Source organism: Cardiocondyla obscurior, linkage group LG06 (assembly GCF_019399895.1).
Source record: "Cardiocondyla obscurior isolate alpha-2009 linkage group LG06, Cobs3.1, whole genome shotgun sequence".
NCBI classification, from domain to species: Eukaryota; Metazoa; Arthropoda; class Insecta; order Hymenoptera; family Formicidae; genus Cardiocondyla; species Cardiocondyla obscurior.
This window is the reverse complement of record NC_091869.1, coordinates 1939808-1958688: the sequence shown is the minus strand read 5'-3', so window position 1 is coordinate 1958688 and position 18881 is coordinate 1939808. Positions and strand designations below refer to the sequence as shown.

The 18881-nt window shown below is 36.8% G+C and overlaps 2 protein-coding genes across 4 annotated transcripts; both read right to left on the bottom strand.

Annotated features, from left to right (window-relative positions):
- Positions 1-8: 8 nt before the first annotated feature.
- LOC139103292 (solute carrier family 41 member 1) lies at positions 9-13559 on the bottom strand. Of its 3 annotated transcripts, none has more exons than XM_070657809.1 (8): positions 11925-13559; positions 6988-7385; positions 6350-6743; positions 5821-6000; positions 4138-4577; positions 3820-4040; positions 3417-3753; positions 9-3109 (listed from the first exon to the last, which is right to left on the bottom strand). In XM_070657809.1, the coding sequence occupies exons 2-7, from the start codon at positions 7080-7082 to the stop codon at positions 3422-3424; spliced, it is 1662 nt and encodes a 553-aa protein (XP_070513910.1). In that variant the 5' UTR covers positions 7083-7385; positions 11925-13559; the 3' UTR covers positions 9-3109; positions 3417-3421. The 3 variants fall into 3 exon arrangements, with proteins under 3 accessions (XP_070513910.1, XP_070513909.1, XP_070513908.1); XM_070657808.1 differs by lacking the exon at positions 11925-13559 and adding an exon at positions 8858-11915; XM_070657807.1 differs by lacking the exon at positions 11925-13559 and adding an exon at positions 9384-11915.
- Positions 13560-13690: 131 nt separating this feature from the next.
- On the bottom strand, positions 13691-18864 carry LOC139103294 (solute carrier family 41 member 1-like). The gene is made up of 7 exons (XM_070657813.1): positions 18688-18864; positions 16613-17039; positions 15931-16402; positions 15711-15858; positions 15433-15635; positions 15208-15356; positions 13691-15115 (listed from the first exon to the last, which is right to left on the bottom strand). Exons 2-7 carry the CDS (start codon positions 17006-17008, stop codon positions 14930-14932), a joined length of 1554 nt encoding a protein of 517 aa, XP_070513914.1. The 5' UTR covers positions 17009-17039; positions 18688-18864; the 3' UTR covers positions 13691-14929.
- Positions 18865-18881: the final 17 nt, after the last annotated feature.

Genomic DNA, 18881 nt, shown 5'->3' with positions numbered 1-18881 from the left:
ACATAAAATGTTTTTTCCATTACTTTATTATACATATTTTACAAAAGTATATCTCGGTGAGATCTACATCAAAATATTTCTGAACTACTATGCTGCTCGACCACTTTACGTTTAATAACTCCGGCTGGACATCAGACAACTGCATGATTGCGTTACGTTTTTTTCCACGTCGTCAAATTCGTAATTAATGCCATGTAATTAACTACAGACATCGCCAGACATAGATCACCATCATAACGGTACAGAATGCCTATCTTTCGGTTTCTTTCTTTTTTTAATATTTTAAAACATAGACTTAATGTTAGACAGGAACATTATTTCTGAAGTAAACTGCTCGATCACCTTATTAAAGTATAATATTAACCAGTTTTATTGTTTGTAAGACACAAGGTATTGTGTATATAAAATATTTCTTTTTTCTTTTCTGCCACGGTTGTACGATTATTGTCTTATACATCTATCTTACAGAACAAACGTTTTCAGACTAATGATAAAGTTTAATCGACTGCTAGTCGTCACATCGGGCGAGGATTTGCAATCCGACAATCGATTGGCAGCATTCGTTTTCTTTCGTGATATCTCCCATTCTCTTTTAAAGACTTTACGAGTAGCGAAAGTAAAATGGTTTAATATATATATATCGTCCCTTTTTTGTAATTTTTATTTGCGAAAATCGGCTCTGTACAAGGGGAGGAGAATCTTATAAATTTCCTTTAACTTTTTACACGTACAAAATACTTTACACATACGTCCTCAGATTATGTATTTATTGTCTGCGTATTTATAGCACGTTCCTTCACAAACACTGTGCTCGTCAAAATTAGTAAACGTATATTTAAAAAGAGAAATACATATGTGCTGATTTTTATATAAAATAAAGCGAATAATGATCTCTAGATGATACTACGAGCAATAGAAATTTTTTAAAGTACTCGATTGCATGGTCAAACGTATAAATACTCCGAAAATTTTTATTCGCGACTCGTGAGCGCGGTTTTCTTTTTATTTACATTTTACCAGATTTCCATTTCCACTATGAAACTCATGAAGCGACTAAAAAGATTCGACGGTAAACTTAAAATAAATCTCGTGCACTATTAGATCACGCAGTCGTGACATGTCGCGCCTTGCGACCCGTTTCTTCCTGTTTCAAACCCGTGTAAGTGCACTGTGTTATCTTAATCAGATCGACTTGAACGCAGTTTACGAGAAGACACGTGCGCGACGAAGAAGCGGGACGTTTTGTCGACGGAATTGGAATGTACACTGAAAGATAGATATGGCGTTTGTCACATTAAGGTCACAAACTCTAGCCGTCGTCGCCGCAGCAAACGCCTTATCTGTCTTTAAGTGTACCTGCCGTGCTTTGACAGCGATTCCAGGCAGCGTCGTAAAAGCGCCGGTAATACTGAACGAGTGTGGGTTGAGAGGCGATGTCAACTTGGACGTGAGCCTTTTTTCCCTACCACGAAGGCTAAATATTAGTCTTCGACGCGGTGCCTATAATATATTCAACGTGCATAAAACACGTAATATGTACACACGCGGAAATGTAACGTCTCTCCGTTCCCTTTCTCCATTTTCCTCACAAATTATCCTAATTTATAATACTATACAGCATATCGAGCTAAGGCTCATTCTCGCGCAAACTTTACAATTTTCAATTTTTTATCGATCTCTAAATAACTGCGCACTCGTCTCTATGCCAGCTTTTACTTTGTTAAGTTTTAATCGTTACGTATATACTGTGATTTCTTTCTGCAAAGTTTTTGGATTTTGGTGAATATTTAAAAAATATATTCTAAAATTCTAAATGATAATCTAGCGAATCGCTTTGTTTCGAAACTTCGCTGGCCCTCCTACTCGTAATTTATAACGTTGGCTCCATTTTTAACTCGACAACACGTTCTATGTTTAAAGTCATTATTTTTTTAGAACCAAAAAATATTCTGTATATTACAAATAATTCAAAAAATTAAAAAAATTTTGGATTTATTTTCTTGCGTTATTAAGGAAGACTAACTCCGATTAAACGCACTGCAAGGAGCAAGGACTAACGTAGGACCTTATGCGATAAATATTTCAGGATCGATTAAATTATCGAGACCTTTCTCCAAAGCTTCCAAAAATAGGTCGTGTGGCAGCTTCTAATTATCTATCTAAATTTCGTCATATACGAAGGCAACTATTTGAAGACACATACGCGTTAGTATTACGATTACACGTGTTCTTACTTTACGCATGTTCCGTGGAAGATCAGACTTTTCGCTGAGCCCGAAGATAAATAAACTACAAAATGCTAATATTAAATCCTTACTGCAATAGTTAGTAATTCTTGCGATTGTAATTTTATAAATAGCAATTTTGTTAATTACTTCTGATCATTCTTAAAAATTACGATTTCTATTTTTTAATTTTTTTACTTGCCATGCATCGGAGAATATAAATTATTGAAGTCCTCAAGTTCAGAGAACTCTTAGGCTTTGTATTATGCGTTCTATAAATATTTCGTCAAATCTATCGGCCATTCTTTAAAAAAAAAAAAAATTAATTATTTTAGGCTTAATTTCCGGAGATGAGGATTATTCAGATATAATTTATACCTCATTAAAATACACTCATAATTTCTAATCGACGAATTAATTTGCCACGTGCCACCGACCTTCTTGTATTATCTTTTGATATATTAGATAATCTGATAGATTAATGGCTAATTAAAACCTGAGTACGCGCCCGCTCGACTTGACAAAGTATAATAACTGGCCACTTTGCGTTTGTAAAACATTTAGAAATTATCAAATATTAAGATGTTCGCATTAACAGAGAAAATAAATCTCGTGGTTTTCTAAATGCGAACAGTACTCTCGACATTTGGCCTTCAATAAATTTTTAGCAAGTGTAGGATAAAAGTGATTAATTATTAATACTTTGCCAAATAATACCGTTACAACCATTCGTTCGCGGGACTCGTCAGCGGACTGGCAGATCAACGAATCGGATTTGGTGGTATATACTTTCAAACGACCACAGCCTCGTAGGAATGCCCTTTCCGTCCGACAGTTCTAACTTGTGCGTCTCGCCCGTCATGAACGCTATAATTTGCGACTCTCTGTAAAAGAAACAAAAATGTAAGACGTTTTATTCGAGTATTAGTTAATTGTTTTATCGATTAAGCACATGATAAATTAATATTTCGTGTATTATGATCGCAATAGTTCACACAAACCTCAGATAAAAACTTTATTGTCTTATTTTCTCGACGTAATTAATTTTTAATGTCACTGTAATGGAATTAATATTATAGTATTCCTAGAAAAATAATTTTAACTGATACAATTACAATGTACGCATAAAAAAAATTAGCACGTTAAAATAATGATTGTCATCGCGCTTGTAATCACAAAAAATGATCTTACTACGGTCAGGGCGCGTCGAATTCTTGATCTCCGACCAGGTACAGAAATTGAAAGGCAATCGCCAGTAGGCTGATCCCGAGCAAATCACCCATCGCGGTAAGATACGGGATCGCCGAGTTGTCAGGATCGATCTTCCGTTTCCACATCCAGTGGATCATTATGTAGGCGATATAAAGCAGCGCTGCAACTTGTAGCATCGCCGCGCAGAGGTATACAAAAACGAAGAGCGGCGTCATCGATGTATTGCCGTCCTTCATGTAACTGATCAGATAAATGAAAATAATGTGGCCCGGTATCACCATCGACATCAAGACTCTCGTAGTTCTGGCGTGCATACCTGAAAAGACAAGACTGTGAAAAATCTGGAAAATTAAAAGGTTATTTTAGCAAAAAGACAAACCACCTTTTCCGAAAAAATTAGCAATCGGAGTAATAAAGATGACGGGGTGCGTGTGGCCTGGTGGAATTAAAAGAGTGCCAAGTTCCGCTTGTTTGTGAAGTGCCGTTGATATTCTGCTAGCCTGGACGGCCACCAGGTTGCCGCCGACGCCGTTGATAACTGGTTGAAACACCGTCAGGTTTTCGAAACGCGATACCATAAATTCCAGTATGAGACCACCACAGCTATAAATATATTTGCATTTATAAATATATTTTTATCGAAGAATGGTTTACTGCCAGGTTTCTACACCAAAGAAATTGAGAAAGACTTTCTTTTTACCTGCTGATCAGCATGGCTACCATGACTGGTGTCCAGCCAAAGTAGAGTACATCATTGGTGTATTTGTTTTTTTTGGCGATCCATACCCAGAGTGGTGTCACAAGAACGTAACAGGCTATGACAAGGGGTGCTACCCAATCCTGCTTGTCTATGCATTCGTAGAGTATGGTGGCGATCCATGAGAGAAGTGCCAGTGACGTGATGTCGCCAAGACTGGCAGCTATCGGTGTGGCTACGTTATCCGGATTGATATGGCAATGACGAGAGAAGACGATGACGCCCGCAGTAATAAGGCCCAAAACGAAAGAAGCGAGGGACGCGGTGACCAAACTACTGGCGCAGAGAAGATAGGCATGATCCAGAGAGACTGTACCATTGCGAAAGGCACCCATTACGATGGCTACCACGGAACCCAGAAAACCTACCACTATTGCTTGACACTGAAAAAGATTAATATAATTATTAGCTTGAAGTAATAGATTTTCAGGTAAAATAAAATAAAAGTTACAACAATAACATTACAGAATATACAAAATATAGTTAAATTGTGAAGTTATTTTCTGCAAAAAGTTTAAAAAAGTTAAAAAAAAAAAAACATTGATTGTGTATTGATGCCAATTTGTTGAAATATAACTTATCATTTCTCGCGTGTCTCGTGAGGTAATCAACTCATATGCTTGCATATGAGGGATCTCACGGCAAACAGTCAGCTTTCCGAAGGTCGTTGTCTATCGTCGTCGTTGTCGACGTTAAACACACAATAAAATAAAATCGTGGCGCCAACGATAAGAACGGGCGGAACGCGTATGTAGCTCAATTTGTTAAATCAAGCGGCTAAAAGAAACTTTGCTCGCTTTCCCGGAATTGTATTGCCGGTTTATTTTACAATTAACTGCTAACCACGGGTCAAATTGCTCGCGATGTTTCATGGTATTATCTGTCAATTTATGATTTTCAGAGTGCATCGATGATAAGTCAACAGATAGTATAGATTTGCCAAGATTCGTGAATTTTGTAATTTCGTCAATCATCATTAAACAGAATCGAGAGAGCCATTGAAAGTTTGCAAAATTGAACTTGAACCCAAAAAATATCTAGTTCGGTGGATATATTTATACACGACGATAAAGACGCCAAATGATAAGAAATCGGATGATTGATAGCACAAAACTTTTCCGCTGTATCGCACAGTGGTTAAATAAGACGTCGCGAACGCGAGTTCATTAGAGGAGCGGCGAAGTCGGGCAGACCGAACAGAGCAAAGAGATCCAAGAGGAAAAATACACGGCGCCAAAGCGAGCCAATACGCGTTTCGCAATGTATTCGACGGAATTAAGTTCGGAGTCCCTCGTATGACAAAAGACAAATATCGGTGTTTAATTGTGGAACATCTAGTTAGAACCAGTTTCGCGAAAGTAAACTCCCACTCATCCGCTGAACGCGAGAAAAGCATCCGAGGTAACGCATGTGGCTTATGTTTCGAGATTTATGCGTACCTCACTAATCACACATTTAACGCATTATCGATAATTTCCGTTACTTTGTACTATTTCGAAAACTCACGAAATAACCGAGAAACAGATTGTATCTGTATCGATAATCGCTGAAAATAATTGATTGTCTCTCATTAAAAAAATTAATTAAATTCAGATCAATTAAGTCATAATCACTGTTATTCCTTACTTGTATTAAGACAAGATTCCCTATTATCATGTGCCATTGTTCCTTCGGCATGTCCATGTGTCCAAGATTCGCTTGAGTAGAAAGACGAGACGCCAGAGTCATTTCTAGATTACCTTTCAGTCCCAGAAGCGCTGGTACCAGAATCATAAGTTCGTTGACTTTTTCGAAGACTACCCAGTGCTGCAAAAGTATGTAAGAATTTAGTGATCATATAAAATTAATACTATCAATATGATATTAATTTGAAGTTAATGAAAAACGCTTAATCATTAAAATTAATTGATTTAAAGAGTTAAAGTTTTGCAATTTAATTTTAAACAAACATTTTTGCGTTATTTTATATACAAAACATTGTGATCTCATGCTTTCAGGTAAAATATTCGACACTTCGAGATTTAATACAAGATCGATGGGATATTTCTAAAAATACAATCGCGTGCGGTCTCATCGATTTCTTACGTTTCCGCATTCTGTAAAATATTTCCTGAAAGGAAGGGTTCATTACGATAAAGGCAAATTCCATTCGTACTTGAACAAGATCGAGAACCAATCCGGCGCCCACCATGCCTAAGCCAGCGATAAGGAAAGGTATGAAAACTTGGATGGTAATCGCCAAGTACGATTCGAGCGGCTCATCCTCTTCGGTGACTCCATAGATCTTGCTCTCGGCGACGACGTCCGGTAGTCGGCCACCGTCAACGCCTTCGTCGAAGATGGTTACCTCGAGGCACTCATCAGCGGCATGTCCACTGATGGTAGAATTCGCCGCTGTCGCTTGTCCATTAGTGGTCGCGGTGGTACCGGTGGTATTGGTACCAGTTGTGATGTCTTTTGATTCGGAGGTGGTCCGCGAACGGCCATCAGTCGGTGTCATCCTGTGGGAGTTCTGCTTCTCTGGAAGTAGGGGCTCCTTACATTGTTCACTGCCGACAGAAAAAAGGTATCATTATTCAAAAATAATTTTCTTTAATTGCATTAAAAGAATCATGTACGTGTGTATATTCACAATTAATTTTGCAACTTGATTCTTCAATTCACGATCCTCTGCCGAGCATTATCACTTTAAAACGCTCGAGCTAGACACTGATTCTTTCAAATGGGATTTTATACGCATTTTTTTTTTAAATTTATATCAAAGAGAAATTAAAATCTTTTTGCACAACATACTTTTCGAATTTGACGCCGGTATTGGCAGTCTGGAGCGACTGAGGCTTGTCTGGCGGCACTCGTACCGGATGTTGATGCACCTGGCTTTCTATCATGTTCCTACTGAGGGCTGCGTGATACTCGCTGCCGCGAATATACAGCCATTCTCCTTTGAGAATGATAAGACTCGCGTCGCCGACAACGACGACGACGGCGGTTGTATTTCAGGACACAAATAACGTAAATTACGTAATTATGCCGCGGGGACAGCCGCTATCTTTCTCCTCTCTTTTTCTTTTTCTCTGTCTGCTTAAATTCGTTCAGGAACTGTTGTTAATCGTGACGAAAATCAAAATGTGAATCATCCAACGACGTGCCGATCGAAGATAAATGAGCCTCCTCTTCCTGCCCGAGTACCACTGCCAAAAAAAATTGTCATGTTAATCTACTTGCAAAATTAGTAGAGCACGTGGATTAATTAGAAATTCTTAGAGTCGTTTAAGTTAAAAACAAAAAAAAATTGCTTGATACATTTTAAGTGTATGTTAATTTTTTAATAACATGTATGTGGTTTCCTTTAATTTTGGGAAAGTGATATCTTTAAAGTGTAATCGTTTTGGTGCGCCAGATTCGTTATATTTGATCGATCAGATAATTTCCCGCAAATCGAGTCTTCGTCACACAAACTTGCGTCACTCCGAATTTACTTATGCAGATTAAATTGAAATTAAATTAAATTAATTCTGTGATTATAATATTGATGTTAAATAATCTTCGGATCTTCAAGTAGTCTATAAAACTCTATCGTAAAAAGTACCTTCGTATATGCGGAGGTACTTCGACTATAAGCTTCCGTGATTTTACGCCGCGTTTATGAGTAGTTATCACGTGTGTCATGCAAATAGTGCCGCGATTAGATGCGTTTCATATACATTACGTACATACGTCTAATTAACATGTAACATGCTCAATTTCCTCCAGCGTGAGTTCCGCCTCAAAAGGAATCGCGATAATCTGTTTTGCGATTATCTCACATTTAGCGCACGTGTGTGCTTCATTATATAATTAAAATAATTTACATAAATGATTTTAACACGGTATTCGCAATGATTGCGATTTATTTCATTCTTCTTTATCTCGGTAAAAAAAAAAAGAAGAAAAAAAAGGTTTCTGACAGAGCCGACCGAATCTTAATCGTAACATTGATACTCAAATAATAACGCAACAAAATACTAGAACTTGAAACAAGAGAAGAAATTTTTTAACGTCGTAATTCAAAAGTACCGATGTTGAACTTGAATTGAATCCGCGGCATCTCGTGATAGTTCGCCATAATTTTGATTGGCATATTTTTCTGCAGAGGTGACACGTTTGATTTTATTCTATCGTTTAATAAAGAGTATGGAAGCAGGTTTAATCGTGACAATCGAGATACAACTAGGCCGCCGGCCTGATCGATAAAGATCAATGTCGCGTCACCCGCGCGATGATCAACCGTGCGATCGCATTTGATATTCATTGTCCGATCAGCTGCATCTTGCGTCACGCATCGACCGGCCAGCGGGAAAGCACGTTGCATCGCGCGGATTGCACGAGTTCTCGTGACCTTAACCTACGCGCAATCAAGCCTCTCCTCGTCGGAGAGCCTCGACGAAGCGTTCGAATGTTATCTGTATCTCGCGTCCTTCATCCGTTACGGTTTCCTGAATCACCAACGGACAGGTAGCGGCCGAGACGTGGCGGGAAAAACGCATTCTCAGAGTCGCGTCCGACCTTCGCCTCCGACCGGTTCTTTTTTTTTTTTTTTTTCTTTTGTCTTTTTTCTATCTTTTTACGTTTCCGATACTGAAAGGGATCTTTTACAATCTGAAACTTATCAGCGGTTACCTACCCGAGATAACGATATCGAACATGTATCTGGTTTTATCGAATAAACCATATTAAGATGACGCCTTGAAGAGAACAGATCGTATATAGTATCTGCTGAAAGATAAAGATTTCGATTCGGTAACATTAAGCTTATTATTCTATTACTTGGCAAACTTAAAGTAAAATATGTTGCTTAAATTTTAGTATTTACTTTCTTTAACAACGTTTTAAAATTTTGGAAAAGTAGAATTTTATAAAACTGATTACTTACATTATTCTTTCTTTTTTCAACTTTTGTGTTAATTATCATAAATCTCGATCAAAAATTCGTTTACAATCGCATCAGCTGTTACGATCTGATTATGACTGGGAATGTTCAGCAACGTGAATGATTTGATCTGAGCCGGTTAAATATAATATATAAATCTTGGAAAAGTTAATCGCTGGACGAAATGCGGTTTATAAATCCCGTTTTCTCACTAGTGTCTCGTTGAACCGGAGCAAAATCCGGCTTCACCGAATGGCTGCTTTGTCCCTTTGCTCGTTACCTGGATTCTCAGGCGTGGTCCTAGACGGATCTTCGGCGTTCCCACGAGGTCCAGTCCACCGTTCGGCTCCCCTCTGCCTAGGTCGTTGATCACCGGCTTTGTAGCCCGGGATCGGGTTCTTTGGCTCGAGGTTAGCCTACATCCAGCATCTGATGGTGGTCACCCGGTGGCCTGGTGCGAGGCCGTTTCACGCTGCGGTTACATCGCGACTGATCGCGATCGCGCATCGTGCTCGCGTGCATGCGTGCCTCCTTAAAACTAGTTTGGAGACACACGAGACTCTGTCTGTGTGTGTCGGCGCGCCAGAGGGAGCAGGCGCAAGCTTATCGATCCGACTTCTCGGTCACAAACTGGCTAACTCCTAGCGGCCGTGCTGCCCGCCACTTGTGCGTCAATGGTACACCTAACCCCTAGAGCTCATCCGGAAGGACCTCTGTCTCGACGTGACGTCACTCTCGCTAGTTCATTATCGAGTTTACGGTTGCGTCATCGTTCCGTTTGAATTATCCCGCGCTCTATCCGTGATATTGCCACCCCTGCTTCGAGTTCTTCGCCATTTTCGAGAATCGATCCGCCCCCGCGTTTAAAATTCTTTTGTCGTCATTTCAGAATTCTTTATTACAAGAGATTGCGTTATCGTTTCGATGCATTCTCTGCGGTTCGTTGCGTCACTTATGACGTTATTGGATTTCCAATTTATCTTTTTTACCTCGCTTAGCCATCAGTAATAATTACGTTGGATCTTTTTTAAAATTATGTCTAAGAGTCTATAAAATAAACGACGTTGCGATAAGGGATGTTCTTTTCACGCTGATAATGCCAGACACGTGCAGGCATCGATTACATCATTGATCTACAGCTAATGTGTACAGAAGTTTCTGTTTCATTCATAGATTTACGGCGCATTACATGAAAGAGTTGCACAATCATCTCCGTTTTGCACAATTTTCACGACTTGCAAGAAACTCGCTTTTATGCGCTGTAATTTGATGATAGCAATAATTTACTTCAGTAAAAATATTCCGTCAATTTTCATTTCGTACGCCGCGTCCATTAGCGAATTATCCCGAAAATAATTCTGCCAATTCGGTTATTAATTACGAATATCTTGTACATTATAAAGCAATGCTAAACGAAACTTTTATTTTTTGTCTACTACACACTTTTTCAACCGTACTTCGTTCTGAATATCAAATCTAAACTCAATTTTTCATGCGCAATACTCGTAATAAATAACGTTACATGAGTCAACTTGATTGAGAATATTATAATGATGGGAAAAAAGATAATTTATAATTACACCAATCAGTCGCACGATACATATGCAAATTGTAAAAAACTACTGATCAGCTATTATGAGATGATGCAATAACTTTCAATGACATCATTTTTTCTTTTTAATAAAATATGTAACGCGCAAATCTTTGTCTATGCAAGATCATTAAATACATTGCATCATCTCGCGAAATAATTTATTCTTTGGTGATTAAAGTCTAATTTTATGTTGTACGACTTCGCAAAGACGTAGAAGTATTATACTCATCATTATCGACTTGAGCCGGTCGCATTTTTAACAGAAATTATTGTTTAAAGTGAAGCAAAAAAAAAATTCGCTCGTAACAGTCAGTCGGTCAATGACGCGCGAATAGAATTTACTAGCCCGTCTCATTGTCAATCGCGCTTTTTGTCATTTAGTACCGTACAAAAGAAGCTAAATTCCTACTTTCTCGTATTCGCAACTGTTTCGTACGTGAAAGCGTGGAGAACACGCGTGTAACGTTTTGATTTTTAATCTTACAAAGTACATATAACTGGTACAAATTTGCTGTTTCTGTTAAGGATATTTTTTCAAGAACATATTTTAAATTATCGTGCAAGATAAAACTTTTAACTTTTATTAAACGTTTTATTTATCTAGTAGTAAAAGGAAAAATTTTAACGACGCTCTTTTATCTATACACTTTACACGAGTTTCAGTCACAACTCAGAATTAATGCCTAACTTATCTCTTTGTTTTCCTGCTGAAATAAAAATTTTTTAAACGTTGATACAATTAAGATAGTCAGTACAATAATTCTCCACATTTTCTACAGCTTCGAATACTCCACAGTTGCGCGTACAATTAAAAAATATCTAAAAAAAAATTACGTGACTTTTATACATTAATTTTTTTTTAATTATTGCGCGTAAAAGAAAGAGATTATTTGGCGCTGAACTGCGAAGAAGTTTTTCCGAATTTTCAGGCCATTTTCTCGTTTGACATCGCGACGCTTTTCCGCCGACGAGGCCCGCAAAGCGCTCTCCGGGCGACGCGAGCGCCTAAGCGCTTCCGTAACATATTCGCAGATTGATAAATTACTCCACGTGTTTAAGTTCGACCATGACGGGCAATAACTTAACATACGCTCTGATACCTCGTCTCTCCCGGGGTATCTTATCCCACCGGTCGTCTCGCTTGTTCGCTCGCTCGGCACGATTATTTTTGTCGTCGCACGAGAATGGCACGCAAGATTCCGCATATTCTTTGTCGGTTATACTCACACGTTGGTCAGCTGCTCCGAATGACGGTCGTCGTCCTGGCCGAGGATGATCCCGCGGTCCCGCTCCGCATTTCGGCGATCGAATACACGAGGGCACTCATTCGATTTCCGCTAGGTTCTCCATGCAAAAAGATGATCCACGCGTCAAGTCGCCACGCCGTCCTCTTGCCAGGCCAGCTTGCTTGTCACCTCCCTTATTCTATTTGCTTTAACGAGACAAATCGGGCACCCTTCGCGCTTCTTCGGAAGAGCGCGAGCGCGAACCAACGAGATCGGAATGCAGATGTATAAATTACGTGGACCGTTCAGAACCAGTTATCAACTAAATCCGGCGCGGGCGAGCGCTATACACGCGGGAAGGAAGCTAGGTGATGAAAGTTCGTAAGCTGCTCTTTGATCCGGCATTAAAGCTCGCAATTATATTTTATAATACTTGACGTCTCCCGCTGGAACCGTTATCATGCGCGTCGGTTATTTCACACTCGTTATCGGTCGTTTGCCGACCGCTATCACTCGATGGAAACTTTCTTAGAACGATGAGGATTTACGAAAAGTCATTTAAAAAATGCGGAAAAAAGAAAGGAAAAGTCCGGCGGAAGGTGTCACGCGGGAACTGAAACTGACTTAATTTCAGATAGTTCAGGAATAGTAACCCCCATCAGCTACAATTCAGCGATTATAAAAGTAGCTCAGGGTCGAATTAAAAGGTACGTCTGTCCAGCCGCGCTTCTTCGTGACCCCTTTCTGAATTGAAAATAAAACGAGTGTACGCATCCAAGCCAAGTGCGCGCGAAAGAGAAAGGGAAAGAGGATCGGAAAAAAGTCTTCTCGCTTTAACTGTAATTCCGGTCAAGTTGTAGTTTTCATTTTGCAATTAATACTATTATTGGCCTTTCGCGGGGCAAACGAGATTTCTGTGGTTTAGTAAAATTTTTTTGGTTCCGGTTCACAGTCGCAGAGTTTCTCTTCATGCCCGCGGCATTGAGAATCAAACTCACCGGGATTAGAACGGTTCCGAGAGCCCTGAATTGTGCGTGACCTTCGGGTCGGAGTAATCGCGCTCTTTTCGCGGCCACTCGCTACCCCCTTTACGCGTAACGTCGGTAGATAAGATCTGAGAGACGCACCGCGTACACCGGGAACGGCGCGATAGTTGGCACTGACAGATCCAACTATTTCATTCACAGTCGTCGTCGCCGTCGTCGGGCTTAACCGCGCGAGTCGTCGTCGTCGACGGGCTTGACCGCGCGAATCGCCGTCGCCGTCGTCACGCATGTGTGCGTGTACGCGTTCCCGTGCACGTGCACGTATACGTGAACACGGCAACGGCCGTGTAGATGAATGAACCACGACGCGCATACACGCATACACATATATGTACATACAAACACACACACGATGAAAGAACGATACCGCCCGATTACGGTGTAGGTGGTTACGAGAGCGAGAACGAGCGAGGAGGATGTGCGACGGGGCTTTAAACGAGCGCGGCCGGGAAGACGCGCGGGTCCTCCTGCGTGTCGCAGTCGGTGCACACGCACTTCTTTCATGGGTAAATTAGAAATGCACTCCATCGTTCCTCTCGTAACTTATCAACATTTTTGTCGATTCACTCGGTTCTTCGGTCAGATTTGAAGCTGTGGTCAATTACAATGCAACGTTAGGGTGATCGCACAGCCTGTAAAATAAAACTTAAATATTTTCACTTTCATAATCTGTCAAAAACATTCAACACATCTATTTGGCTTATATTAAATAAAATGCAAGTTATTTATCGAGATTTTATTCTCTCGCATAAACATATATGTATAAACATAACAAATTGTTGTGCTAAAAATTGTATATTGTACATATATATATACATGCATAAATCACCTTTTATACAATATCATTACTTGGATAAAGTACCATATATATTTTAGGCACTGGAAAATGTTAATAAAGTTCTAGTATTTAATTTTTGTCACAGTAACTTGATTTGTGTAAAATATATCATACTCTCGATATCGTTGCAAAACAAATTATTTTTATTTAATTTTAAAGTAAAAAAATTTAATATAATACTATAATATTATAATATACTTTTATACTGTAATAAAAACTTATTTAGATTTTTTAATAACACACGTACAATTATTGCATATAATTTTTATATATATACGAGTTCGTCTCGCTAAAAATTTAGAGTGTAGAATAAACTTACATAAGATGTAGATTTACTTTTGATATAAAATACTGTGCCACTTATTTTTTTTTCTAAAGAAATAAGAAATGTTGGTAAATATACTTTTTTTTCTCTATATTACAGTTTCTAACGTTATAAATACTTCAAAACAATAAACTAAAATATAAACAAAATTAAAAAATTTGTTGTGCACATTTTTCACTTTAACATTATAATTTAAAGTTGTTCTATACAGTTTCCTATGAGCAATTATATAAAAATATTAAAGTTTATATTTATCATTCAATTAATCAACATTGTGATGCATGTGTATATATATAAGTAATATATATATGTGTATATATATACATATATATATATGATAAAGCTTAAAAAGATCTTCATATGATGGCAATATACTTTTAGTCAAAAGACTAACATAATGAAATGTATATGTACTTATGTACTGGCCTAATCACGATTCTAAAATAATTGCAATTATATTTTTTTTAGTTACTATAAAATGACCAATATAATAGAATTATTATTGGCGAATACTGTTTCTTTTATTTTTTCATGCATTTAACATAACTTAATAGATATATGTTTAATTTACTTTGTACTCTTAATCTTTTTATATAACCAGATATTAAACGAAGTTTGTTGTAAAAAAAAAAAACTCAACAATAAACATAATAATTTCTACTAATGTTAAATTATAATTGATATCGTGCACCATAAGTTCAAATCAAACTTTTCATCATGATCTTTTGACAAACAATACTAAAATCTATTACCTGTAACATTATAAAAGATTGAGACCATTGTACAAACTTTAACGGTCAATCTCCTACATCAGAATCACCGTCGCCTATGGCATAAAGAATATGGAAGGCGATTCCAAGAAGTGCAGTTCCTATAAGATCGCCTGCTGCTGTTAAATATGGTATCGCGGAACTGTCTGGATCCATACCCCTTGTCCACATCCAAACAACCATTAATTGCGCAATGTATAATAACAGAATTACCTGAAAATTAAACAATTATATCGGCATTTTTTTTTTAATTTTTAATGTAAAAAACGGTTCATATTACATTGATAAATTAATGCATACTGTACCTGCAACATTGCGGCAATTAAATATATCATAATAAATATAGGCGTAAACGATGTATGCCCCGCTTGAAGGTAACTAATGGTATAACTAAAGATTAAGTGTCCTGGTATCACCATTGTCATCAATACCCTAGCTGTTCTGGCATGTCCTCCTGTATCAAAAAATGTTTGTTAATTTTTATGACAATAATGTTAAATCTTGTGAATAAGTGTTCATAGAAAACTCACCTTTAGCAAAAAATGCATGGAATGGATTTATACAAACGTTAAGAGTTCCTTGAACACCTATGTGATAATCTTTATGTAAGGACGTCGATATTCTACTGGCCTGAACGGCGACCAAGTTTCCCCCGACGCCATTAATTACTAATTGAAAGACCGCTATGCCCTTGTAACTCGATATCGTATAATCCAAAATCAGGCCACCAAGACTAAAATCCAATGTTATTGTCGGCATGTACATTTTCTGCTTAAAGTTTTTCAAATATGCAACAGAAAGAGTTTACCTGCTAATTAACATTGCAGATATCACAGGCATCCAGCCGTAATCCAATACTTCTTTAGTAAATGGATTTCTAGCTGCTATATAACCCCAAATAGGAGTTACAAATACACAAAATATTATCAATATTGGAGCTACCCATGGAGCATAATCTAAAAAAGTATATATTTATATTAATATTTAAATACGCCATATAAAAAGAAAAATCGGTTAATTATTCATACCTATAGAGTTGTATAATAAAGAAGCGATCCAAGATAAAAGAGCTAGAGTAGTTAGATCTCCTAAAGAGGCCGCGATTGGAGTAGCAACATTATCGGGATTAATGTTCATTCGTCGTGATAATAGTATCACCGCGACCATTACGAGGCCTAATAGGAAACTGGCTACAGAAGCAGTGACCAAGGCACTGGCGCACAACAATAATGCATGGTGAATATCGAAATGAGCTTCTGGAATCCAACCCAAGGTAACGGCCGCCAAGGATGCCAGTAAGCCCACTACCATTGCTTGACATTGGATTAAAGCTAAGTTTCCAACAATTAATGTCCATTGTTGGTTTTTTGTATCCATTTGACCTAAATTAGCTTGTGTTGACAATCTGGAAGCTAATGTCATTTCCAGATTTCCCTTCAAACCCAGTAGTGCAGGAACTAATATGTATACCTCAGATACCATTTGAAACACTGGCCAATGCTGAAATTAAATTTTATTCATAATATTAAATTCATGAATCTGAATTCGTACTAAAATGACAGTAGTTTGCTTAAAAATAAATTTATTAATTAATATTTTTAGAGAAAGATAAGTTGCTGTAATTTCTTATTTTAAAATCTTATTTAAAAAAAGTATATTAAAAAATACGCATAAAATTATAACATTAAAAAAAAATCAGTGTTTTAATACCTGTACTACATCAAGCAGCAAACTAGCCGCAACCATGCCAAAACCGGCAAGTAGAAATGGTATAAACATCTGGATGGATATAGACCAGACGGTTTCATCGTCCGCATTTTCCGCCTCGTGCCTCTGACTGTCCCTTTTTCCGCTGCTAAATACGACACTGTTTACCGGCGACGGTATCAGTCGACGTATATCGCTCCTTTCATTTTCATCGCTCTCGTCCTCGGAGTTGATTTCCAATTCCATGTTATTGACATCGGTAATGTTTGAAATAAATAGCTCGTCGCTGCCCAATCCTACCATTTTATTCGGCGGCGAGCTGGTCTCTTTTAATTGCCTACGACGAAGTTTACTGTGTCCATAACGGTCTTCTTGTACCCTCGCATGGCTCATCCTCATTAGCTTTCCTTTTGCGGATCACCGATGAATACTAACGACCAAAAGTAGAACAATTCGCATTAAAACATTGAAAGATAAGAACGCTGACAAACGTTTTAAAATAATTAAGTTTCATGAACATGTTTTAATTTCTAAAGTTTATTTGTAAAGCTAAAGTGAAAATAACTGAATGTTATTAATAAATAAATGTACACGATAACAATTTCGTCCTAAGAATAAAAATTACTGTATGTACTTGTTATAGAGTATTTTACAGCTAATAGATGAATAAAGCTCATATAAAAATAAAAACAGATTAGATTATTAAAGTTTAGACAGATTAATATTGTAACATAGTTTTCTTCTATCAATAATTGAAGATTTTAAATAACACATTTTTCAAAATAACATGATATCTAGTCTATTATCTAAAGTTGGTGACTAGATGTGCAACACAAGTAACAGATGCATTTCATCACGTCTATTCTAGCTTGTTTTTAGAGCTGAAGCTAATTTAGAAACACTGTTGGCTTTGCAGGTCTCTGATTCTTCATTCTTTTTCTTTTTATTAATTTCACTAGGCTGTATTCTTGTACATCTCATACAATTTAATATTATTATTATAACTGTCACAGTAGTTTTATAAATAGTTACTAATTTACTATAAGTATTGCTTTTACAAATATTATAACTTTTTTTTTAACTGATAAGTGAGCAATAGCCAAGCTTACAATTAGATAGATAATTAAAAAATATTAAAAAATTGCTCTTATTGCAAGTTTTAATTTTCATCATATCTCATATTTATAAGTTGCATAAAAATAATTAAAAAATAATTTAGAAACAATGTAAAATAAAGTAAATAATTTTTAGAAATGTAGTAGCTTTTTTTTACAAGATATAATTATTTTATATAATATCATCAAGATTACATATATACACGTAATTATTTCTTCACACTTAGATAAGTTCAAATATAATTTTACTTTTTTCAAATCTAACAATTGTTCATGTAAATATATAACAAAATATTAATTATAAAATATTTTAACTCATAATTTTTTAAATACAATGTCTTCAATTATATATTATCGATACATTATCATACATTATCAAAAAAAAAAAAGATAATAATAATAAATAAAATAAAAAAAAAAGACGAATATAAATTGTCTATAGATAAGACTTATATAAACAAGCTTTTTAAAAAATTATATTCGATTAACAGAAGAAAGAATTGCATTATATTTTTTACTAAATTTTAATTAATACTTGTTAAAATTGGAAATTGTACGATATTGTTTATCGTGTTACTTTCTCCATTAAAACTTGAATTTACGACTTTAATTTACAAAAAATTTTTTTTGGTTACCAGATGATATTCTAAACATAATAATAATATTTTACAATAAATCAATTTGTTCTTAATAATATATATTTAAAACGTCAGAGTTTTTTCATTCTAAAACGTATCCGTTTAATAAAAAATTCCTGTGCAACAAAATCCCCAAAATCGATACGCGAAATAACCGTACGCGTACAATTTCGTTCTCGTCGCGTATTTATTATTTCATATAAATTATAAGAACAATTCATAGCAATTCACAGAAATAATTTTTTAAATAGAGAGCGGACCGAGCGGATCCTTCAAGCCGTGGTCTGACAGTTTGACCATCATAACCTCTACGTGTGCCACGTACCTCGAAGACGCGAAGACTCTTCTCCGCGTGCTGGTCCATTGGCCTATCATAAGCGCGACTTTCGCGTACGATGCTCAGGACAATTACTCGGGTTGCAACCAAAAATTCCGAAAGAGCTTCGAAACTACCGTGCGATTTTAATCTACCGACGACATGGACACCGCAATAAAAAATGCACCACGTATTTACGTGCG